General features: G+C 47.3%; 1 protein-coding gene across 1 annotated transcript in view; it reads right to left on the bottom strand.

Moving 5' to 3' along the window:
• Positions 1 to 26069, bottom strand: part of LOC144754198 (E3 ubiquitin-protein ligase TRIM39-like) — a 159238-nt gene that overhangs the window by 97293 nt on the left and 35876 nt on the right. The window contains exon 2 of the mRNA XM_078641783.1: positions 11751 to 11846. Within this exon, the coding sequence (XP_078497909.1) occupies positions 11751 to 11846 (96 nt within the window). The remainder of the gene's footprint in view (positions 1 to 11750; positions 11847 to 26069) is intronic.

Raw genomic sequence — 26069 nt, 5'->3', positions numbered from 1 at the left:
GTCTGGTTATAGCTGAATAAACAGACGGCGCGTTATTAGGAATGAAAATGCAGCAACTAGATCCGATGACTCTACATGCTCCTCCTCTATCGGCCAGTATGACGTCAAGAACGAGACGATTTTGGAGCACGACAAATCTCATAGCAGATTGCTCTTCAGTTAAGTTACCTAGAGCAGAAGTAGTCTCATTCACTACTGCTTCAAGGGTTCTGGTTAACCTACGTATTAACTTACTATTCTGGACAGGGCCTATAAAGAAGAAGAAACCTTTATTGAAGTCTTGATACTGTTCTAGAGCAGTTTCAGTTTGATCGACAATCGGGGACTCGATCTCCCTTCTATGTCTGACGTGTACTAGATGTGTGTTTCGGTGATAGTCTGATGGGGCTAGAAAAACTGGTGGCAGTAGGAAGGCAATGTAACATGTTCCATCCCAATCGAGGGGCAGACGAACATATGCGGTCTGACCACAAACAAAATAAGAATGACGTGAGGCTTTGAAAATAGATTTCCCACTGTCACTATACTCGACAATAGTAGTACAATCACTATGTCCTACATGTGCGGAACCATTCTTTCTGACACATAATTCGCCTTTGACTGGTAGTACTGAAATAGCAGGCAAATCTGGAGTAGTATCAGACTGAACATTCAGGACCATAAAATTCGAAGAATAATTACCTAGATCATATACTTCATTTTCTAGATCTAACCCTGTTCTATGGGAGAGACCTTGCTTGTCTGGGAAACATGTTCTGTTCAGAAGGGACATATCATTGGAGGAGGACGTTAACGTGGACCACGCTCCACACGAACCATTATGTGAAAACGGATAAGGAAAGAGTGGCAGAACTCCCTTCGGTGTCTGGAAAGGGGGGAGTCGACCACACACCCAACAATTAGTGGCATTGCTGGTCTGGTGTGAATAGTGTAACATTCTGATGAATGTATTATTTCTCATAGCAAGACGATAAGATAGTTCGTGAGGAGGCAGATCACTAAATGTGTGCTCTACTGTAGCATTAGAAAACTTATTTACATGTGAACTTGGAAAACATAAATGTAATGCATAACTTGTGCAGGTAACCATTAGACTTAGAAACAATATAAAACTTAGAAAAACGATACATCGTATAGAGTTTTGACTAACTCTCTCACTATGGGGGTCTATCTCATACATGTCAGAAACCTGTCTAACCGTTTCACCCGAGAGGGACTTAGACAATTAAACTGGCTGACTTATTTTACTAGACCGGAGTTTCTTTTTATACTCCTGTTGCGGAGTTTTCTCTAACAGAGGAACTTTAAGTTCGGAATCAAGTTCAGAGTCTGTTTTTAGGCAGTCTTTAGTAATGGAACAGTCCTTTGCAAAAGATTTTTCACGAAGTCCATGGAATTTTTTGACATGGGACACGTGGACCCATCCCTTCCTGCCTTCCAACTTCACGGCGGTCCTTGTAGTTAATAAGACTAGGAGAGGCTCCTTCCAGCGGGGTTCCAGCGGACTTGAACGATCAAAATTACGGACCAACACGAGGCTTCCTGGAGTGACTTCATGCGGTTTCACCTCGGTGTTGTCTGGAAATGCGGCGGCAACCTGTGAACGACAAGAGTGTAGGGCAGACATCAAGGAAGCTAGGTAATCTGTCAACATATTACTGGAAACATCTGTAATACTGCGGGGTCTAGGTGTACCCCACATGTTTGGGGGGCGGCCGAATACGACCTCATACGGGGACAGACCTGATCTGGAATGTGCAACCATCCGCATATAAAATAGAGCTACTGGCAGGGCAACTAGCCAGTCTACACCTTTCTCTTTGCATACTTTGGCAATGCGAATTTTCAGGGTCTGATTATGTCTCTCTACGAGACCGGCTGCTTCAGGATGGCGCACACAATGGAACTTCCACTGGTACCCTAACAGAAGGGAAACATGTTTCATAAGTTCAGATGAGAATGGCTGGCCGTTATCAGAATACACGACTCTAGGGAGTCCATAGCGGGGAAAGAATTCACGAACCAACTGCTTGGCAGTGGTCGCGGCTGTGTAATCTGGAACTGGATATGCTTCTGTCCACCTGGACAAAGCGCATACAACTACGAGGACATACTTGAAACCTCGACATCGCTCCATCTGAATATAATCCATCTGGAGGACTTCAAAAGGGTGGTCAGGAGGTTGGAATCCACCTTGTTCCACCGGGACACTTTTACCTGGATTGAACTGGCAACATATCATACAGGTACGGACTTTCTGCTTGGCTGCAGCTCGTAAGTGCTTGTTGAACCAAAGGTTCTGAATACTGTCTAACATAGCTTTTTCTCCTAGATGTGCTGGACTATGTGCGGTATTGATAATGACTTGAACCATAGAGTCGGGGAGAAACCATGTGGCTTTTCCCTTCGTCACCCATCCCTGATCTGTCTGGACCCCTCCTTGTTCGGACCATTTCTTGATTTCTTCGGGAGTAGCGTGTAACTGTATGTCTATGACATCTTGTGTAGGGTCCTTAACTGTCATACAAGTAGTCGGATCTAGACTAAATGTCTGTGTCGTGTTAACTGGAATGTCGGGAGTCTGAGCTGTAAGCTTGGCTGTTCGATCTGCTAGATCGTTACCTTGGGAAATGATGTCAGTAACTTTCGTATGTGCTTTGCACTTCATGATAGCAATAGCTGTCGGTAAATGTATTGCATCTAACAGAGCTTGAATGAGGAGACCATGCTGAATCTTGGTTCCATGAGAAGTCATGAAACCTCTCTCCTGCCAGAGCACTCCGAAGTCGTGTACGACTCCGAATGCGTAACGTGAATCTGTATATATGTTTACTTTCAGGTTCTTTGCACGTATGCAGGCTTGGGTCAGAGCAACTAGCTCTGCTGCTTGAGCAGACAGGGTGTCAATACGGTGTGTTTCAATAACTTCAGTTTCAGTAGTTACTGCATACGCGGCTACTAGTTCTCCTGTACTTGTTCTCATACATGAACCATCCACATAAAGTGTCAGGTCGGGATTAGGTAATGCAATATCTGTCAGGTCCTGTCTTGGCTTTGTCATAGTGTTAACAACTTCCACACAGTCATGTGTGGCAGGATTTGAAGTAACTGAGGGTAACAGTGTAGCAGGATTTAAAATGTTGCAGCGTCTGATTTCTATGTGTGGCTGGAACAGTGTCAGTTCATAACCTGTTAAACGTGCAATTGTCAAGTGCTGAGTCTGTGTTCGGTTTAAAAGAACTTCCACGGAGTGTGGAACTTGTACTGTCAGGGAGTGTCCTAATACTATGGAATCACTTTGTCTGATAGCTAGAGCTGTGGCTGCAACTGACTTGAGGCACGCAGGCAAAGCCTGGGCTACTGGATCTAATGTGCTCGAAAAATAAGCACAGGGCTGTATTGTCCTGCTTGATCTTGTGTGAGAACAGATAATGCAGTACCATCACGTTCTGTGACAAAAAGTGTAAAAGGCTTACTGTAGTTCGGTGTTGCTAGAAAAAGGTGCTTGGCATAAGGCTTTCTTTAATTCATTAAAAACAAGTGTATGTTCAGATGTCCAAGGGAGGACAGTCGATACGGCTGCCTCCTGTGTCGTTAACTGTATCAGTGGCTTGGCTAGAAATGCATACTGAGGAATCCATTGTCTGCAATAAGAAGTGAGGCCAATAAAAGCTCGTACCTCCTTCTGTGTCTTGGGCTGTGGAAGACTCGCTATTAACTGGATACGGTCTGGTGTCAACTGCCTACCCCACTTGGACAGTAAGTGGCCTAAGTAGATCACTTGCTGGACACAGAATTGTAATTTGGAAGGGGACACCTTGTGCCCCTGCTCGGCCAGAAAATACAGAACTGTAAGTGACGCACGCTCGCAGTCACGTTCAGAACGGGCTGTGATCAGTAGATCATCGACATACTGGAGCAGGGCAGTGTCAGTTGGCATGTGAATATTGTCTAGTTGTCTCTTAAGTGCTTGACTGTACATACTAGGACTTTCTGTGAAACCTTGAGGAGCTCGTGTGAATTTATAGCTCCTTCCATTTAAACAAAAACCAAAAAGGTACTGGCTGTCTGGATGAATGGGGACACTGAAAAATGCATTCTTGAGGTCGATAACAGTGAAAAATGTAGCTTCAGAATCAATGGCTGTTAATAGGGATGAAATATCTGGGACTACTGGATACTGGGGTATAATACATTTATTAAGCTCTCGAAGGTCAATCACTAATCGATATACTGGAGGTGCATTTGGATCAGTACGTTTCAAGACTGGAATGATAGGAGAATTACATACATTGGAGTCAGTTTCTACAACCACTCCTTGAGCAATAAGCTCGTCAATAATTTTGGATAAGGCTGCTACAGCCTCAGGTGGCAATCTGTACTGTCTGATTCGTGGCAAAACTATACCTTGTTTGAGAGTCACACGATAGGGTGTGATGTGCATACATCCTACATCAGTTGGACCTTGCGCCCATAAATGCTGCGGAACATTCAGTAATCTTGGATCAAAATCACGTAATACATAGTGACCTTTAAAGTCGCGTAAGAACAATCGGACTCCTTCTGGGGAGCAGCAAATTACTGCACCTAGTTCTTTCAGTGTCTTAATACCTAACAAATTTTCTGGACATGATTTCGTAAGTAACAAATCAGTAGTTCGGGACAATGGACCAACTTCTAGGGAAACTGGTTTCGAAATTTCATTAACAATAGGCTTTCCTGAAAATCCAAGGGAAACATTTTTAGAGCCTGAGAGCGGAGCCCCTGGAACCTCGTCATGACTGATAGTAGTCCTACTTGCCCCTGTATCAATCAAAAACTTTCTGTCTTTCCCTAATACTTGACTGTGTACATAGGGACCCTCTTGATCTACAGGTATCTCGATGAGAGGCAAGCCTACCTCCCTCTCTAGGCTGTTTCATGAATACTGTTGATACTCTGGATACTCTGACTGAGCATACTGGTACATTTGCTGTGTAACATGCTGTGTTGCAGCAATGGGCTGCGGTGCTGGAACTGTCTGTTGTGCATTCTGTGGTGACTGAGAAGTCTGTGAAATTTGTTCTTGTCTAGATGGACGTGGTCTTTCTTTAGTCTTACCAGTAGCTATGTTGTGTTTCAGAACTGCACACTCGTTTATAAAATGACCTGGCTGTTTACAGTAATTGCAAGTCCCTTTAACGGGAGCTGCAGGATGACTGGCTTGATTCGGACCCCTCTTCTGACTGTCTTGTGGAACAGATTGTGCAACTAATACTTTCATTTTCGTATCTTTCATACGTCTCCTTTCGTGTTCTTGCTCTTCCCTGATTCTATTCTGGTGATACTGGAGCATCTGTAACATTTGGGACGGAGTATTAGCTTGCCAACTACTTTCGACTTTCAAAACTCGATTTTTAACTTGTGGACTTGAATTCTCGACTAGTTTAGTAACAAAAAGATGAGGGTACGACTCACTACTCGTCTTCAAACCACTGTTGATAATAAAACATTTTTCAAATCTAGAATAAAAATCACTAGTGTCTTCATCCTGTTTCTGTTTACATGCTGAGATTGCATCCCAATCTTCCTTTTTCGTGGCTAGTAACCTTGGCAAGACCTGTATCAATAACTCGGGCAATTCTTTAACTTTAGCCCCTAGACCGGTACCTGGTACTCGTGAAGTATCTTCAGTTTCTAGAGCTGTCCAATCAATCTTTTTCTCTCCCACCTCCCAATCTTTTTCCTTGAGTTTTTCATATACCCCTGCGGGCAACAGGACCTTTAACATTTTAATGATATCAGGATACGTGTATTCTCCCATACGGAGCATGTCTTTTAATTCTCGATGGAACCCTGCTGGATCTTTGTCGTGACAGGGAATTAATTTCTTCATCTCTAAGAGTTCCATCTTTGTAATAGGGGTGTAAACAAATACTCGTTGCATTTCACCACCCGCTGTCCTAACTGGGTGTACTTCTCGTAACGGATGCTGTCTATCTATGTAAAATGATTTACTTTCTGGAGGTGAGACATGAGCAAAATACGGATTCAGAAACGTTCTATAGTTGTGGCGCTGTTCTAGAATGACACTAATTAAATCGGTACCTAGACCTCTCCATCTATATTGGAGTAACTCGTTCAGAACATCATGTAACGGACCTGGATCAGAATGCTGTCCCTCATACAGTGTAATGAGGTGCTGGATCATATACGTACCCACCAGTCGCTGTTCGGCTGGGGGCAGTTTCAGAAACATTTGTGCCACTATTTCGTCAGGAAAAGTGGTAGAATCGGTAGTCCACCGGACTGCTGATCGGGCTAGTTCTTGTTCATGCATGGTACTAGGTTCACTATAACCGATTCGTGATTTCAGAATGTGATCTGTAGCTTGAAATACTTGCTCAAGAGAACCTTGTTCTGGTGCTGGAAGAGGAAAAACTTTCTTGTGTTCTAGGCGTGCATGTCGGTCGGGAAGTCTAGTTCTACCTACATACGCTATTCTGGTGGGATTCTCGTCGTCTACCTCTTCGGTAGGAGAGTCGTCTTCTTTCTCGCTTACTTGTGCTGCTTTGCGTTTCTCGTGTAACCTTATTATTTCCTTACGAATTTTCTTGTACATACTCTCTATACTACCTAGTGTCTTGTGTCTTCCCTCGGCTATATGATCACTCCACCTGGTCAGGACTTTCATTTCGGTCGGATCTTTATCTGGATAATCTTGTTCCCTTATTAAACAATTAATTAGAAACTTTAATAGCATGAGCTGAGTCTCGGCTTTCCTTTGAGACATGGCTTCGCCAATACTTTCTGGATCTATTCCTGTACGGATGAAACGATATATTCTGTCTAGATCTTCTTTCATATTCGGTAGGGTGTCCAAATATTCGGTTACCCGTCTTACACGCAATGAATATATGACCATATCATTATCCCCTGGGACTGGATCATAACGGCATTCGGTAAGAGCTCGCTTGATATCTGCAACGGACTGGGGTCTGGGCGTACGCTGTAACGCACGTTCATGTAACTCGAGAAATGACAGAAATTTGTGTTGCGGCGGGGTACAAGGAGGACTTCCCCCCCCCGCGGCTCCTAAACTAGAATCGTCGACGGGTACTGTACGGGCGGGCAGAGTGACTGATGTAGCGGGTACTTGTACTGTGGGCTGGACCGGGGGTACCGTAACAGGTGCTGTAACAGGTGCCCCGGTGGCTGGAGGAACAGGAATTACATTATTTACAGGAGCTGGCGGAACAGGATTTGCATATTCTGGGACTGTGTCGTCCAAGTAGGACGAGAGAAAAATATCAGCTGCGGTCGGTTTGTGACGTAGCTTAATCGGAACTAATGGTGGCGGAAAATTACATGGTGCTTCCGGGGTTGCTTTTGGCAGTCCCTCGGCAAGAAGAGGATACATACCCTTAATAAGGGCATTTCTCTGTCTGTCTGACTGTTCGGCTTTAACTCGTTCACCTATTTCGATTAATTCCCTTTCTTGGGCTCTTTCTGAGGATTCCCTACTTAATTCTGTCTTTCTGATTTCTTTTTCTGTTCTTTTATGAGATTCTTTGCGCCATAACTCGATGGCATCTTTCTGGGACTGTCTGGCTTTCTTTTTCCATAATGCTTCTTCTACTCGCATGATGCACTCGGCATCCCATGTACCTGATACGGGCCATCTATATTTCTCTTCTAATTCCTTGGTGTACTCCACCCATAAGTCTAGATATAATATGGCACTTATGCCATGCTTATGATACATGAAATGACCTGGACTGTCCCTAGGCGGGACAGGAACTGCTTCCTCGAGCAGACCTTTTCTGGTTTTTAACTGACGTAATTTCGAGAACAAAGGCATAATTTAGGCAGGTGTCTGGACACAATACAATACACGATAAACACAATAATAACTAAGAAAACAAATCACTCATACCACGACATTGAAAACACATGAAATAACATTTATAATAACAGTTCGGACAAAATACATGAATTTTCTCGAGAACAGAACTTACTGGAACAGAAACTTACTAGAATGACTAGATGTACTGCTAAAACAGTACGAAACTTACCGGTCCCATAAAGAGACACATCAGGACCCGCGTCCACCTAGGTGAACACTTCGTGTTGGATCTGTGTACCCAAACCCACGGACCAGAGACAAATTAATTTGACCCTGTCTAGATACTACCCCAGCAACGGTACTCACCGGGCAGCAAGAACGGAAGGCCTCGGACTGGACTGGACTGCTACGACGACGGACGGACGAACTTCGGACTTCAGTTACAGGTGGGCCTCTGGATACCTCGGACCTTGGACTCTCGGCTTGGGCTCTGGTCGGGACTCGCCGCGTTCCTCCACCGCCTCGTCTGGACGCTGGACCGCAACCTCCGTCTCCTCCGTGGGCCTGAGGGATACTTGAAGCAGAAATATCTGCACGTGCACGGTATGGTTCCGTCACGGCTGCAGAGGATCAGGGGGCCTGCGTGGCTTCTCCGGCGCGTGGGGAAAGGGCAAGTCCCTATTCGGGCGCCATTATGTGGTAAATAAATAATTAATTACCGGTTCTATTTTTCAGAAATAATCAATAAACAGGTAGCTCAATAAATAAGAGTCAAGATTCGAGGTAGCTGGAGTTTACAGGCTTTAATCAGGCATAAAGGACAGGAACAGGACAGCCTGTACGGGAATAGGATGGCAGCTGCCGGGGGCAGGATCTGGGAGCATAAGGGATAACTTTTAATAACAGTGCACAATATATATAGTTAAACAAATACATTACATTCAATACAGTAGGCGTGGTTCGTAACAGTCGCGAAAGATAAGGGCAAAATTATGTAACAAGAAGGCGTGTACAGGGCGTATACATAGACATGTGAGGTAAACGTAACAGAATATGTCATAAAAGGGGCGGAAACATGGAGGGGGCTACCTGAGCAGCTGGGACCTCTAACCTAGTGGTGCGCGCAAATGGGCAATGACGTGTTACCAGGGAGAACTGGGGGCTATGACTTCTGCGCTAGAAGAGGAGACTAAAGTCTGGAGTGTCAGAGCGACATGTACCCAGGCATATCTAGTATCTGGTGTTTATAGTACATGTTGATAGAATCCAAAAGTTATCAGGGCAAAGGCTAAATAGACTCTAAGACTGGTGCATGCATAATTCTATATGTATTGTGTGTGTGCGAGGAATATTCTATGAATATTAATACAGTATTTCTCTTACATGGAGACATAAAGGCTAGACCGTGACGGAAACTATTGATACGATTCAGTAGCTTAGGAATGCAGAGAAGGAGGGTTGGACTGATAACTAGAAGCATAACATACTCTTGGCACACTGGGAGGCAGAGCCAGGCCGGGCCAGGCACTGCGTGGCAAGAAGTAAGCTAAGGGTCAGGGATGCAGGTGGGGGCTGTATCGCTCCTCGGAGAGGGTTCAGGAGACAGGAGCTGAATCTGAGTCCGGGCCCTTTTGAGGCCTAGAAACGGGGACAATTCAATGAATTAACGTGTACACTGTGAAATGTGGCAACGTAGATTTACATAGGCCTGATATTCGTTGCTTTCACGAAGACTGGAAACTGGCATACTAGAGATGGACACAACTGTAATTGCGTCTTTAATCGATCAGGAGGGAATACATGCATATCGATCATGCACATATAACATAAGATGGGGAATACGTAGGCACATACAACATGGCAAAATTTACTTTTCCACAACCACTTAAAATGTACTTGCATGTTTCACTATACTAATTCAACACTAATCCTCTATGGGTCCCGGAGTAGCGTGCTACCCGCCGAAAAAGCGCTTCGACGCCTCGTCGGGGGTAGAAAGCGCTATATAAATGCAATTACAATACAATACAATAACTCTTGTGACCAGAAAAGAAGATTACCTGAGCTCACCCCAAGCCCACCTGTTTCCTTTCCCGATAAGGGCATTGGGTTATGAGTTCTAATATAATATTTGCATTTCCGTAATTCTAAGCACCGTTGTTATGGCATTTGTCTACGCCAGCATTGCCATTCCTGGGGGAGAGCCGCAATGGGCTTCAACCGCCCCTGCTGGGGACTGCATGTCCCATAATCCTCCAAAATGAAGACACCTGAGGCTAATTACTAAGTGATACAAAAGGCGCGCTGCTGTCCCACAGCACTGGACGCACGAGCGTTGTGCCTGGGCAAGGCCAGGCCCGTGTGTGCTCGCATCTTCAGATTTTCCAAATTTCAAGGGCAGTTTTGTAAAAACCGCAGCATTTTTACAAAACTCCCTATTTTGCAATTGAGGGTCTGACTATAGACACCCCTGCTGAACCTTTCAATATCACGACCAATGGCAGTATCCGGGTGGTGATAAATGTGCACCACTGCTGAAGGGGCTTCTACGTTCTAGTCCAGCCATTTCTTCCATTCTGATTCAGCGCCAAATGCAGTGTTTCTTCTGGGGCACCATATCGGCTACGGCGAATCCCTATAAGAGAAGTTTAATGAAGGTATAAAATAAAACTATGGCCAATTAATGAGACTGTTGCAGGAAAACTTTGCAATGATGACTGAGCTGAACAGAGAATGTCCGAGGTCAGTGGCTGAAGAGGAGCTGTGCCCACGTCATTCCAAAATTAGAAATGTAAATGTCAGAAGAAGGTAATATTGTACATGTCCAGAAACCAATTAAGATTATAGGGAATTTGTTTTAAAATAAATTAACTATTCACAGGTTAAAATTCATCAACACGATATTGGGGCATCCATGCTCGATGTATTACCTAGATTAACTTTGTCAGATGTTCTGTGGTTCGAGGATGTATGTGCAATACCATAGCCTGAGTGTATTGCTAAAACCTTGGTTGAGTGCCTTCCACCAGGCTTGCTCAGTCTGATGGATGGATAGATAACTCCAGATCCATGCATAAAAACACCCACATAGGTACACACTCATACAGATGCACACATTAATGTGCAGACTCAATGCTTGTACAAACTCAGAGCTGGATATCTTCAATTCTTGCATAACCAGACTCATAGAGGCACACACTCACAGACACACCAGCACATACACATACTCACATACAGATGCATATACAAATGCATGGATGTACCTCTCCAGGCTCATGCATACACAAACAATGCAGATGCACACCTGTATTTACACACTCACAAATACCATCAGACTTTGCGATGTGCATACCCACAGACAGTCATTCACATATGGAAGTACAAACCCACAGTCAATAAATCCAGACTGAAGCATACACAACCCTCAAACACACATGCACACATATGCGCATATGTATTTGCATATTTTAGGGATCAAAATCCATATGTACAACATACGAAGATACACACTCATGCACGCCCACAAAAACACATAAACAGATACACAGTCCTACATGCACTACCACAAATAACTCCAGGACCATCCATACAAGACACATAATTGTAACCATGCATGCACACACAAACACATGATCACGGTCATATAATACCACACCTGAGCACACACAGTCTAACACATACCTTGTCATTATTTAAATACTACCGCAAGGTCAGAATAGTAATGATTGTTTTTGTTTATATGGCGAGCCCTTAGACGATATAAACCCCAATATCCAAGCGCAGTGACACCGGTCAGTATATTTATTTTTTGGGGAGCATGACCCAGTCTGTAGTGTGACTTATCAGCCTCTGTCTGTCCACACAACCACAAGGGCACAGACATATACAGATAAACAGAGACACAGCACTCACTGCAGCCACTCACCCTCATGGTTTTATATTGTTCCTCTTCCTTGACTTTAGACTCCAGAATATATTCCTCCTCTTTCTTCAGAAGACGCAGCCACTCTTGAAGTTTTACCTGCAGGGGTGAGAGTGCAAGAAATAAGTGTAGATCGGTAGAGTGTGGCATTACTTACTAAACAGGAGTGCCACAATACCTGCCACGCATTCCCAGACTGTATGTACCAGCCATACATTATCGCGGGGTTTCTGCACATACCCAGAACTATGCACAGGAGAAACAGGACCTCAGTAATAGGGGTGTACCACCTATCACCCAGAGCCCCAAAACCCAAACCGACTAGCAAAAGTGTCTCACACGAGCTTCTCTAAACATACAAGAAGTTACGAGTGATTAGACAACCCAGAACATAAGCACTCCTGACCTACCTCAGGAGGTCGCGGGATCAAGAACCACCTTTTCACTTACTCAGACTTGTCCACAACAATAATTGTCAGTCACTGAAACAGTTCAAAATGTTTCTTTTCTCTCTAGTGCTCTACAATAGATTATTCTAGCCACGACCAGTAACAGAATACACAAGCTTAAGATTACAACCATTGACACGACACCATAGAATACAAAAGGAGAAATCATATTGTTTAGATTGGGGGAATTATTAGGACTTAAAGCCTAGCCCCCTCCCCTTGATAGAAAGAAGTTTATTCTAAAAATGAAGACCTCTGGGCTTTGACAGCAGACTCCTTACATGCAAACTAAAATGATTTAGTGTACATCATGTGGACCGATGCTCATGTCCAGAGAAAGTCTTGGTTCGAGTGTGTCTGAGAACATGTTACCGTGCCTTATTAAACCTGAGAAAAACCATCAGCGCAGCTGCACCCCGATGTTATGGATAGGTACGAAGGAATGACCAGTAATCAGAAGAGAATAACTAGCGGCTTTGCTTATCGACAGTGTTCTCAGTGTGCAGACATTTGTTCAAGGCAGAACTGGGAACATTTAAACATCGTTTTTAGGTCTCGGCCTGCGATGGCTGCGCCGACATGCGCAGTCGAGCTGGTGAGATTTAATGAGGTAGGGTATTTTCTACTAGCGAGGTTAATCCCCACCCCTCTTCTCCATTGGCCTCAGTCATCCAATTTAGCGTTAGCAGCAAGGGGTTATGGTCAGACAGCGTGCGAGTTAGGTACTCGGTACGCGCCACAGCAGAGATCACGAGCGGGGAGCACAAAAAAGCATCAAGTCGGACATGGAGGTCGTGTAGGCTAGAATAATACGAGTAGTCCCTCACAGTTGGGTGTTGCGCGTGCCAAGCGTCCTCCAACCCCTACCTCTCTTGCCACTCAAGCCTACGCTTCGCCAGTCGGTGCACCGGGGATGTTCCTAAAGGTGGGTGGGACCTATCCTGTGTGGTGTCTGCCACTGAATTGAAGTCTCCGCCCACCATGATAGGGCCCGTTAGGTAGCTCGCTAGCGCACCAGAGAGCCTCGTCAAGTAAGACACTTGGTCGACATTGGGTGCATACACGCTACAAAGCACTATATCCCGGCCCTTAAGTTTGCCCTCTACAGCCACAAACCTACCCTCTGGGTCTATTGTATGCCTAACCGCTTGGAAAGGAGTCCCCGCCCTTATCCAAATCAACGCGCCCCTTGCAAATGCAGAATACGTGGTGTTGAATAGTTGCCCTCGCCACCTACGCTGCAGCGCAATACCCTCCTGCTTTGTCAGATGTGTTTCCTGCAATAGCGCAATCTGAACCCCCCTACGAACTAAATATGCGTGAACCTTTTGCCTCCTTGCCATAGTGTGTAGCCCCCTCACATTCCAGGTTACACATTTCACTGTTCCAGAATTAGCCATAGTCCCATATTAACCGACATGATGCAACACAAGACCGTATCCAAGCGCATGTGGTGGCACTCTCCCAACCCAACCCCAAAGCAACTATCCCCCCGTCCCCGCTTCCAGCACACTCAGAAGCCGGTCAGTGCCAACGTCACAGAAGTTGCTCAACGCCCTGTCGCCTCAGCTCCCAGCTCTGAGGGCTCGCCCACGAACCAGGCACAAGCAGCGTTCCACATCAGGGCCCAGCCTGCCCGGCACGTCGTCCGGCACTCCAATCCCTTTCCAGGCAAGCACTCCGCTAGGGCACAGAGGATCCCCCAATATCACGCACTCCCCGCTCCGCTCACCTCATACGTGACTTCAGGCCGGCACCGTGTCCCAACTATTGCCGCTGTCCCACTTGTAGGGCCCGCTGCCTCCGGGGCGCTCTAACGATGTCCCGGTCTGGGTCTCAATGGCGATCAGCGCCAGGACATCCTGTCGCAGCTCCAGGGCCCCCCTGTCAGCGATGATTCCTGCGGCTCAGCTCACGCAGGGTGAACCATCGCGGGGAGCGTCCTGCCACTTAGTCCCGCTCCAGGCAGCACGGGTGCCGACGGTACTGCCGGTGACAGGGCCCCAGAACGGTCTCGGTCCAGGCCCCCTCACGGGGCTCTCCCCGCCTCCAGGCCGGCCAGCACACTCGTCCCCAGTGCCCCCAGAAGCGTAGGCAGTCTCAGTGCAGCCCGGGTCCCGCACCTCCTCAGTCTTGGTGCACCAGCGGGTGTCAACCCTCACTCTACCATTGCCAGCAGCCCACTATCGGCCATCAGCCCTGTCAGGTCCGTCGTACTCCGGCCGCTGGGAAATCCGCACCCCGTTGGGCAGATGCGCCGTCCTTCCCGCAGCCAAGCCCCAGTCAGGATATCCGCTGTCTGCAGTGCTCGCGGCTCTCCTCCTCCGCCCCAGCTCACGGCAGCTCCTTTATTTGCTGACTCTCGGGGCGGCCGCCATCTTACGGTCCTTTGTGACGGCCGGTCAGCGGGCGAGTCAACCCCCGCCTGCAGAGCCCAAAGTCACGGCTCCCGTCGATATCGGTGCTCGGGTTGACCCGAGCGGCGCCGCCACACACCCCAGCCGGTCCGAGGAGGTCGCTGTGCACCATCGATCTTCAGCTGTACCGGCTCTCAGTGCCAGCCGCCATTTTGGGCCAGACTGCCCCGATGTCCCTTTGTTCCCACCAACGGATCGATCTACCGCCGGAGTGGCGTTATTTCCGGCTCCTGGGTAAGCATGGGCGGATTTTGCGGATCCACGATTCACGAATTTGCGGATTCACGGATCGTGGATCCGCAAAATCCGCGGATTATGCGGATCGGCGGATTTGGGGGCGGGGCTTCCTCGAGTGTGTGGGCGGGGCCAAACGGACGGGCTTCCATGCGAGCGCACATGCCTCTTGTGTGTATAAAAGGTCAGAGACCGATCGGAGCAGCAGATTAAGAGACAGAAGCGCCTGGTCACAGGAACAGCACGGGGATTGCGCTCGTGAAAGTCAAAGATGCAAATGCCTCTGGCCAGCATCACAGAGGATTTTCGATGGTATATTTGGGAAGAAGGCACACCTGCCCAGCACCCACAATGCTCACGATTGTTTTTGGGCTGATGAATGAGTCACTGAATTTAAGCTTCAACTAGGGCACATGCTTTATTGATATCTGCAAGTGTTCCTCGAGTGTGTGGGCGGGGCCAAACGGACGGGGCTTCCATGCGAGCGCACATGCCTCTTGTGTGTATAAAAGGTGAGAGACCGATCAGAGCAGCAGATTAAGAGACAGAACCGTTTGTCACCATCATGAATAATTTACGATGGCGCCGGCAAGCTGCCAGCGCCATCCTGCAAAAGTTACTTAATTAGCTTCAACAGGAAGCTCCAACTGATAAAATAAAGCAGGCGCTCGAGCCCCTGCTTTATCTTATCTGTTAGAGCTTCCTGTTGAAGCTAATTAAGTAACCATTTGAGGATGGCGCTGGCAGCTTGCCGGCGCCATCATAAATTAGGCATTAGGCTTGAACTTTTGACCGCAAAATCCGCTCCGATCGCGGATTGCGGATTTTCGGTGAATTCGCGAGAGTTCGCGGACCGCGGATTTACCGAAAATCCGCAAAATCCGCGATCGGAGCGATTTTGCGCTCATGCTTACTCCTGGGGCGCCGCCACCGTTCCGATGCACGGTGCTGCCAGGATGGCACTGTTCACGCCAGATTTCGTTCCGTTTTCAGGATGCTATCGGGGATCGGGCGCGGAGCTCCGGGCTCACGTCGCCATTCCCCTCGGCATCCAAGCCACGCCCCTCCCCGGGTGGTACGGGATGTTAAGAAAAAGGTAGAGTAGTTGTGGGAGTATGACCATTTTGATCAAGGACGCCCGTCCAGCCAATGACAGGGGGAGTTTTATCCAACGGGATACTTTATCGGTGATACGGGTAAGTGCCACTCCATAATGAAGTCTCATAAGTTCTTCTTTATCCCGTGTGATGCCAATCCCCAGGTAACGGAACTCGTCATCACACCACTCCAGCGGGTAGTCTAAAGGAAAGCGTGGCGTCGAGGCCATGAGGGGAAAGAGACACGATTTTCCACAATTAATCTGGACTCCAGATATACCGCCAAAAACAACAAACTCTCGGAGGAGCACATTGAGGTTGGAACCGGGATCTCGAACGTAAAGAGTGATGTCGTCGGCATACATAGATATAAGGATCTGCCGCAGATGACAACGTAGAGCCATGTCGTTATGCCGTTGCCTCAGTTGTGCTGCCAGCGGTTCAGTGACCAGCGTGAATAAAAGAGGCGACAGGGGACAACCCTGTCGGGTGCCCCGGGCAATCGGGAATGGCGTGGACATGTGCCCATTAATCAGCACCCTAGCGCCTGGTTGGCAGTATTCGAAGCTTAATTCATGAAATAAATAGAGGGGGGAAGCCCATCCGTTGCATGACCCGAAATATGCAATCCCATTCGACAGAGTCGAAAGCTTTGGTGGCGTCAAGAAAGACCGCCGCCAAATGGAGGTCTGGGGAAACGGTATCTAAAACCGTGAAGAGCGTGCGCAGGTTATGAGAGGTGGACCTCCCTGGGACGAACCCAGATTGATCCGGCAGTATTAAATGGTCAAGCAATAAAGTCAGTCTGTTGGCAATGAGCTTCGCTAATATCTTTGCATCGCAATTGAGCAAGGAGAGGGGACGATACGAGCCGCACAGGTGGGGCGGTTTTTCAGGTTTCGAGAGGGAGACAATAAGCGCTTCTCTCATGGATGGCGGAAGTATACCCACGTCTAGGGATTCTTCAAAAACCTTGCGCAGAATATGCGCCATCAGATCTATGTAGGTTTTATAGAATTCAATCGGGATTGCCCGATTGCATGCCCATAATGGCTTCCCGGACCTTGTCTAGTTCGAATGGTGCACATAAGAATTTGCGGTGCACATCGCTAAGCCATCCCAAGGCCACATCACCTAGATAGGAATCCAAATCCAGATCGCGTTGACCAACGCTCGTATACAGGGTGGCGCAGTGGTTGGTAAATTCATCTAGGATGGTGGCGGTATCCCAGCATCTCGTACCGTGTGATTTTTCTAATTCTATAATATAGTTGGAGTGTCGCGGATGTCTGATCACATCTGCAAGAGCTTTGCCGGGGCGTTCCCCTTCCCTATATCTACGAGCCACCCAGTGTTTATCACGAAAGCACACTTCTCTGTGTGCTTCTGCCATGTATTCCGTTAGTGTCTCTCTAAATTTACCCTGAGTATCTCCATCTGGATGTCTAGCCAAGTGAGCTTCAAGCCTACGGAGTTCCTGCTCTAGTCTATGGAGGGAGGAAGTGATGCTTTTTAAAACTCCCGCTCCCTTAGATATGCAAACTCCTCTAATGGTAACTTTGAATGCCTCTCAAATCGTTTCTACATTCTGCACAGATCCCTTATTGTTCTCGAAAAATTCCCTGATCTCATCCTCCAGTTCCGTTAGGAAGACCTCATCAAGCAGCATACGTGTGTTTAACCGCCATGCGCTGCGCGGGCATTCAAAGGTCGCGGAGGAGAGAGTGAGCAAGACAGGTGCATGGTCAGAGTATGTCCTGGCTAAGTGCTGTAGCGTACTAATCAGAGGGCCTAGGCCCCGAGATAGAAGCCAGTAGTCCAGCCGCGCCCAAGAGACGGCTTGAGCAGTGAAGTGCGTGCCCTCACGTCGTGCGGATATACGTGTCGCCAAGCATTTAACAAACAATTATCAGTGATGATATCGTGGAGCATCGTGGCTGCTTTGGTACGGTGGTGTGGCGCGGGATTAGATCTGTCAGCAGCAGGAGCATAGGTGACATTAAAATCCCCCCCCAGATAACACTGGTCGAGCCAATCTCCCTCACCTCGTCCCACAGGGAAGAGACAAATTCAGGGGCATCTGTTTTGGGGACATAACAGCACACAAATGTCACCGATTCAAGTCCCAGTCGCCCCCAGGTGAGGCAGAATCTCCCCTGCTCGTCACTGAAGGAGCCTGCCGCAGCAAAAGGCACATTATTCTTGATCAATATGGCGGTGCCCCTGGCATAGGTAGAACAGGATGAAAAGACCCTGTACGTTGACCAGCTGGAAGCGAATGCAGGGGCCCATAAGGGGCTGAGATGAGTTTCCTGCAGTATCGCTATTTGGATGAGGTGGCGGTCCAGATAAGTTATGACCTGCCTTCTCTTTCGAGGGTCCCCCAATCCTCGGATATTCCATGTAAGGACATTCAGCGGTGTCCCCCTATGAGTCATCATGTGTGTGAGAAATTACATGTAGCATATCCAGCCAGACAAAAGCGCAGTGTGCAAGAATAAAATGAAAACCACCATGTGCAATGTAGAGTGCACCAATCCACTCAATAAGTGCAGTCTTAGGAACAAGAAGTGCGTGGAGGTGCACAACCAACCATTTAATATAAGCAACCTAGGATGGCACAGTGGCCTTCTCCTTTGCTAGGCTCCAAGTTCAGCAGGTGCAGTCCACACCTTTGCAGCCTCTCTTTGCAGGTCCTCCGTGGAGCAGGGCAGTCCTTCAGTGCTTTTTTCCAGTCCATCAAGATCTGGGTTCTGGGTGCCAGAGGTGCCCTATTTATACTCTCTCAGAAAGTGCCCAATGGGTAGGGTGTGGTTGGTAGCCATTAAGCTACCAGGTTCCCTCTCTCCTGATGACCACTTCCTTTGTAGTGTTGCATCTGGCTATGCCAGAATGCACCCTTCTGCCCACTTCCAACATGGCAGAACCACTCTTTTGGTGTCTAGACCTCTATAGTACAACCCAGAGGTGTGGCTACAAACCCCTGGAAAACTGGTTTGGCAACTGGTTGCACTTCTTCTTCCTGAGTGCCAGCCTGTCTACCTAAACAATATAGCAGCCCCTCTCTCAAGTGTTCCCCATTTGCTTTTCAATGGCAGCTTCACCTTCGAAGCTAGTCTTTTGGGTCAACACGTTTGGTTTTCTGCCAGGGAGAGGTAACACCTCTCTCTCGCGCAGGCTGCTATTGTCTTCTTTCCTGGTAATCGCTTGCACTTCTCACCAGGATGGAAGCAGGCTGCCTCAAAGAGAAACCCCATGTGCAGCCGTGGACGGGCACAGGGGAGTTAGGGCAACAAGGGCAACTTTGTTGAAGTTGCACTCTACAAAAAGATACATTAATTTCAACTTGGGCATCAAGTCTGGCTTAACATAACGAGCTGTTTGATACCTTGCAGTATCAACTTTAGTGGTCCAAGTAAGGAGTTAGTAGGACTGTGGTGGCAGTCTGCTAATCCGCACTCATCAATGGGGCTACAAGCCTTTTCCTCTGTAAAAACGACAATAGTAGGTTTTTCCTGCTGAAACATGTACAACACTTGTTCCAATTGATAACCTACAGCTCCTTGCATTAAGGCTCGCTAGACCTCCCTCAGGGATGAGTTATGTACATTACACAGGAAGACTTGACTTTGCCATGACTTTAAAATTTCAAAGTGGAGTCAGCAGTTCGAAAATGCCCTTCCAGTCTGCAGTGGCAGGCTAGGAGCCATGTTTTTACCTCAGTCATATACAGGGTGTCACAATCAGTGCTGTAGTCCCTGGGTTGTCCCTCCAACTCACAGGCCCTGGGTACCCGAGTACCAAATGCTGAGGACCTACATGTATTAATCAATCAATCAGGATTTAAAAAGCACGGCCAATCATCCGATAGGGTATCCAGGTGCTTGCAGGTCCCAGAGGATTATTCGAAAAGCCAGGTATTGAGGGCCACTCGGAATTCTGGAAATGATGTGATGGTCTAGAGGTGCCTGCGGAGGCTGTTCCAGGTCTTTGCTACGAAGGGAAAGGGAAGGAGTGTCCTCCACTTCTGCTTCAGTAGATACAGGGAGTATGGGCAAGTGAAAGGGAAGCGGAGCGCAGTCTTCGACAGTTGGTTGAAGTTCAGGCGGTGGTTAATGTAGGCGGGTCCATGGTTGTATAGAGCCTTGTGTGCGTGGGTCAGCAGCTTGTGTTGGCATCTCTTCTGTACGGGGAGCCAGTGGAGTTGCCCGAGGTCGGGGTGGATGTGGGTTCATCAGGGAGGGCCATGGGGAAGTGTGGCTGCGGAGTTCGTTCTGTAAGGTCTAAAGTCTCTGTAGGAGGTGTGCGGCAATTCCTACGCAGAGGGCGTTGCCGTAGTACAGTCAATTGGTGATGAGGGCCTGTATCACAGTGTTTCTCGTGTGAGGGGGTAGCCACTAGAAGATCTCATGTAGCATACGCAGAGTGAGGAAGCAGGCGGAGGAGACAGCATTGATGTGTGATTTTATTTGAGATTTTTGTCAATGATGATTCCGAGGTTTCTGTCGTGGTCGTAGGAAGTGGGTGCGTTTCCTAGGCCTGGTGGCCACTAGGAGTCATTCCATGTGTTGCTGATGATCAGTTCTTCCATATTGATTGTGTTTAGCTGCAGGCAATTGTTCTTCATCTTCGGTGATGTTTGTCATGCATCTGTGGAAATTGGTTCTAGTGGTGGTGAAGTCGTCGGTGAGTGAGAGGATGATTTGGGTGTCATCTGTGTAGAAAATTATGTTGAGATTGTGGGATCTGACAATGTTGGCCAGGGGGGGTCATATATGCGTTAAAGAGAGTGGGGCTGAGGGACACAGCAAGTGCTCACCTTGGGTTCGGAGGTGAAAGGTGGATCCTTCGGGTTCTTCCGGTGAGGAAAGAGGTGATGCATAAGAGCACATCCACTTGGATGTCAATGTGGTGGAGTATTTTTATCAGCATGTGGTGGGATATGATGTTGAAGGCTGCTGAAATGTCGAGGAGAATCAGAGCTGCAGTTTCTCCTATGTTGAGGAAGGTTTGAATGTCGTCAGTTGTTGCGATCAGGGTGTGATTGCTGTGGAAGCCATATTGGGAGGCATCGAGTAGCTGGTTCTGCTCCAGGTGTGTCATGAGTTTCTTGTTGATGATTCCAGTACCTTCGCTGATAATGGGAGTAGGCAGATTGGCCTGTAGTTTTGGAGTTGGCTGGGGTCGGCGGAGGGTTTTTTGAGTAGTGTTCCCTCTTTTGTGTTTTTCTAGGTGTCAGGAAATGGTGCAGTAGTGATAGCGGTGTTGAGCAGGGTGGTGGAGTTCCTGGCCAATCCTTCGGTTTTTAGGATTAAAGATGTGGTGCGGGAATGGGTCTGTGAGAGTTCCCAAGTGGATGGATTTCATGATGTAGGTGGGTCCTGGGTGGAGAGGAGGTTCCAGGTGGTTAGTTTGTGGTTCGTGTTGGTTGCGGTGGTGGCGTATCTGTTGAGGAAGTCCGTAGGTGAGGGTTAAGGGTTTGAAGTTTCTGATATGGTGTGATCTTGCAGTAGAAGAAGTCGGCAAGGTTGTTGAACAGCTCCTGTGAGGGTGAGAAGTTGTTTTTACTGGCAGCCCGGTTGGAGGATTCCTCAACAATGTTGAAAAGCTTCATGGTGTTGTTGGCGCTGGTTTTAATGCGTGCAGCTAGGGTTGTCTTCTTTGTTACCCCCAGCAGGCGGTGGTAGATGTTGAGGGAGGCCTTGAAGGCTGCCCTTGTTGGCGTGCCCTCTTCTCTCCAGCTGTTTGTTGTCTTGTTGCGCTGTTCTGAGTTCTTGGGTGTACCAGCTAGCCTTTTTGGAGGATCTTCTCTGGATGTAAGTAAGCTCATGCCAATTCGGTATAGGCCAATTAAACATATACAGTTTAAGGTCAAGGCACAGTAAATGAGTACTGGTTAGCAGCTTTCATTGCACTCTCGTGAGTCGAAAAACCAGCATCATCAGTTTCAAAAACCTGGGGTTGAACTTACAAAACAGGCATTTCCTTACAACCATCACCAACAGAAGCAAAGCCCTCCTCAAGGCTGTCAAACATTGAACCAATACTCTCCTAGAACCCACAGTCCCTGCATCAGCCAACAAATACAATGCCATCAAACTCCTCTTTACCAAGATCAACAAATCATATCCAACACTGTTTCCCTCGACACGTTCCCCAGCTTCTAACCCTCACCCATTGCCTCACCACCACATGGACCTCCTTCAATCAAGTCTTGTGGATGGATCTCTCTAATATACTGAAATCTCTTTAAGGCAACCTTAAACAAATACGAGGCCCTCTCTTCATCCTTCATCAAATTTGTCCAAGAAGAGGCCCGTAAACCCTCCCCCCACATTTTCAACATCGCCCTCAGCCATGGAATGCTCTCAGACACAGTTGAGATCCTTCCACTGCTAAAGAAACTATCCCTGGGCTCACCAACATCTAACCTATAACCCACCTTCCACTTATAGTGACACTCATCAAGTAAGCTGTTGCCACATGCTAAAGGAGCACATCCGCAAGAATACTCATCTATAGTTCCACCAATCTGCCTTCAGACCACGCTGCTGCCCTGAGACAGCCACATTCCAAGTAGTAGATGATGCCCTCCCCCTCAATGACAAAGCCACCCCTGACCGCCTTCCACACAGACGACCAGCTAGCTCTGATCAACACCATGAAACAAACATCCAATATTCAGACACTGTCTTGAAATTGTACACATCCAACCTTACCAACAAGATCAAAGAAATCCCCCAGTCTCCTACGAAGTACCAAGGATCAGTCCTTTCTCTAATCATCTTTAACCACTACAAGGGATCTCTTGGATCCATTCTTACAAACATCAGCATCAAAATCCATTTATATGCAGATGATGCCCAACTCTACCTAAAAATATCCTCACCCAATAACATCCTCAAATACTGCCCCAAACTCATCCAGTTTTGGATGTCATCTAAAGGTTTTTTGTTTTTTATTAACATTATTGCATACCAACATAGGACTTACAATACTGATTCAGCAGCACAAGTACGTCGTCATTACATATTAGCCAGCATGTCAATGCAGAGAGGCAACTAAAAAAAAAAAAGTAAAAAAGAAAAAAGAAAACAACAGCCGACCCAGCCATCATACATCATTGCATTTTAGGTCATTAATGTGCAAGGCCCCCTCCCAGCTATCTTGCCTTCTCCCAGACCCCGGGTACACATGCCTCCCCACAGCCTACTCAGGCCAACCGCTGCGTCCGTAGTACGATTTCTGAGATGCGTGACGAAGGGTGCCCAAATGTCTAATAGTCTGGATTCCGCTGGCATGAAATCCCAAAATTTGTTGAGCTGCTCCTGGCAGTGGGCAGCATCCGCCTGCCACGCAGCATGTGTGGGTGCAGGCTTCCGGTCCCAATGTATTGCCATCTGGCGCTTTACCAGTAACAGTAGCATCGCCACCAGGCGGCGATATCCCATCAGGCATGTCACAGAGTGCGGTGACAGGCAGGCCTCTGTGATTCAGCTAATTGTGTCACAACCTTCCCCCAGAATTTCGCCCACCCTCGGGGATTCCCAGGCCAAGTGAAGGAACGTGGCATCTTCAGCTGAGCATCGGCTGCAGTTCGACGTGTCCCGCAGCCCCATTTTGTGCAACTGTAATGGTGTGCGGTAAAATTTGTGGAGATACTTAAAATGGATCAGTCACAGCCTATAATTGGGGTATATGCACCACCAGCTCTTGCTCCCACTCCTCCCTCGCCAGAGACGTGTCCCACTGAGATGATTGCATTTTGATCGTGTATAACCTAGTGACAAGTTTCCGCTGGGATGGGGTGACATACAGGTGCTCCAGCGCAGCAAGGTTCGGGGGTGGCTCAGGCAAAGTGTCATAATTCGCCCGGCAGGTCGCTCGCAGCTGGTAATATAGCAGCACATCTATCGTTGTGGTCTCCCTCACCGAAGGGATGGACAGTGATCCCAGGAACCATCCTTCAGGGAACAGATCTGCAATGTTTTTTACTCCCAGCTCGGCAGCCCGTCCCGACGACCCCCTGCTCTGTAACGGGGGTAACAGTGCATTTTCAGAGAGACGAGACGACGGGGCATGTAAAGCCGGGACTACCTCCAGTCACTAGAGGCCTTCCAAAGCCCACCACACACATTCTACAGGGTCAATTTTGCCATGACGTGCTTTGTATTTGCAAAACAGGGCAGTTGTCAATGGCAACGACGCCATCAGGTCCCGTTCCACTGCCATGTGGGGATGAAAGGGAGTGGGGTATAGCCAATGGTGCAAGAAACTCACCTGTGCGCTTAGAACATATAGTTGCGGGTCTGGTACCCCCAACTGTTGAATTGTAAATGTTATGAATTCATTCTGTTAGTGTAAAGTTAGCATTCGCTGCACCATTTTAAGTTGAGCCGCCATTTTGAGCCATGACCAAAACACATTTCTGGCTCATTCATATGTCTTCCTCAGCGAAAAGCAGCTGCTGCATTCTCTTTTTCCCTCCTCCTTGTATTTTCCCAAGGTTGAGCTTTGCTGTGCTAATGAATAGGCTGTTTTTTGACATCGCATACTTTTCTTGCCAGGTAGGCCTGCTCCCACCCTTAGAGTGGCAGGTAATGGCTGAGTAACCTTGGCTCTGAGATAACATGTACCCAGTCCAGGGATTGCAACTCATCCTTCTGCATCTCCATTGTTCACTAGCCACCAACTGGAACTTTTCAGGGGTGTGGGCCCCACTTTTTATAGCCAACAATCCTTTTGTCCTCTTTTATTTATTTATTTAGAGGTTTATATAGCGCAAACGTGACTCTTGGGTATCAGAGCGCTTTACAGTTACATGAGGTAGGTTAGAGATACATCTTGTATGGCCGAACTTTTCACAATGATATGAGGTAGGTTAGGTATACAGCTATACAGTATTAGCATAAATATATACAATGACATGAGGTACATTTAGGATACGACTTGATATCAGAAATAACATATCTATATAATTCCTGTATATGTCTATCTTCAAGGTTACAATAAAAGTTATTGGAATTGCTTACTGTACAAGGTGTACTGGGACCCAGTAAAAATAGTTTCGAAGTGTCTTTTTCCGTGCATTCTACATCCATATGTCTGGATTAGTATAGTACCGACAAAGGTTATCCCCAGTATAACTGGTGACTTTCTCTTTACTTACATTGTTGTTCTGTTTTGGAAACATCTATATCACAGTGCTAGTGATGAACTGTCTTGCCTATGTAAGGAACTTACTCATTAGGAAGATCTTAGCTTCCCTCTTGAATGTTGCAGTGTTTGGAATGTTCCTAATATTTGGAGGGAGGGAGTTCCAGATTCTGGGGGCTGCTCCTGAGAAAGCTCTATCATACGTTTTCTTCTTACGGAAGATGGGTGGTCTCAGCAACAGCTCCTTGGCACTCCTGGCTGGTCTGCTTCCTCCTGATGGCTCGATCTTCTGGGCCAGGTATCTTGGTGTTTTGTAGTGGAGCGCTTTGTGGGTCATACATGCCATTTTAAGTTGAATTCTGGCTTTGTATGGTAGCCAGTTTAACGCTTTCAGGTGTGGAGAGACATGGTCGAATTTCCTCGATCTGGTGATGAGTCTTGCAGCTGCATTGAGGCATGCTTTTAGTGGTGCCGTGGATATTTTTGGTAGACCTGCTAAGGTTGTACATCCATATTCAATCCTTGACATAACTAAGGATTGGTCTGCCAATTTGAGAACCGCCGTAGAAATGAATGGTTTCACTTTTCTAATGTAGTTCAAGTGAAAACTGTCACATTTTGCCATTGATTTGATGTGGGCTTTTCATTGTCTAGGTTCTTATCCAGCGTGGTTCCTAGTGATTTCGCTAGTCCACTAGAGTAGGGGTGCAGTTTAGTGCTGTGATCAGTTTGGTCCATTCCTTCACTTCTGTGTGGTTCTTTGGTGGTGAAATTAATAGGAATTTTATTTTTTGTGCATTTAGCTTCAGATGATTGCAAGTTAACCAGAGTAATGATACTTTTAAGGCCTCATTCATTAACTTGATGTCTTCCAGAGACGCGATCTTGATGTTTAGCTGTGTGTCGTCCGCGTACATGTGATAGGATATGTTTGCGTCTCAGAGAATTTCTGTAAGAGGTTCGACATAC

Source organism: Lissotriton helveticus, chromosome 5_1, assembly GCF_964261635.1.
Source record: "Lissotriton helveticus chromosome 5_1, aLisHel1.1, whole genome shotgun sequence".
Classification (NCBI taxonomy): domain Eukaryota; kingdom Metazoa; phylum Chordata; class Amphibia; order Caudata; family Salamandridae; genus Lissotriton; species Lissotriton helveticus.
Note: the sequence above shows the minus strand (reverse complement) of the source record. Positions and strands in the feature narration are given on the sequence as shown.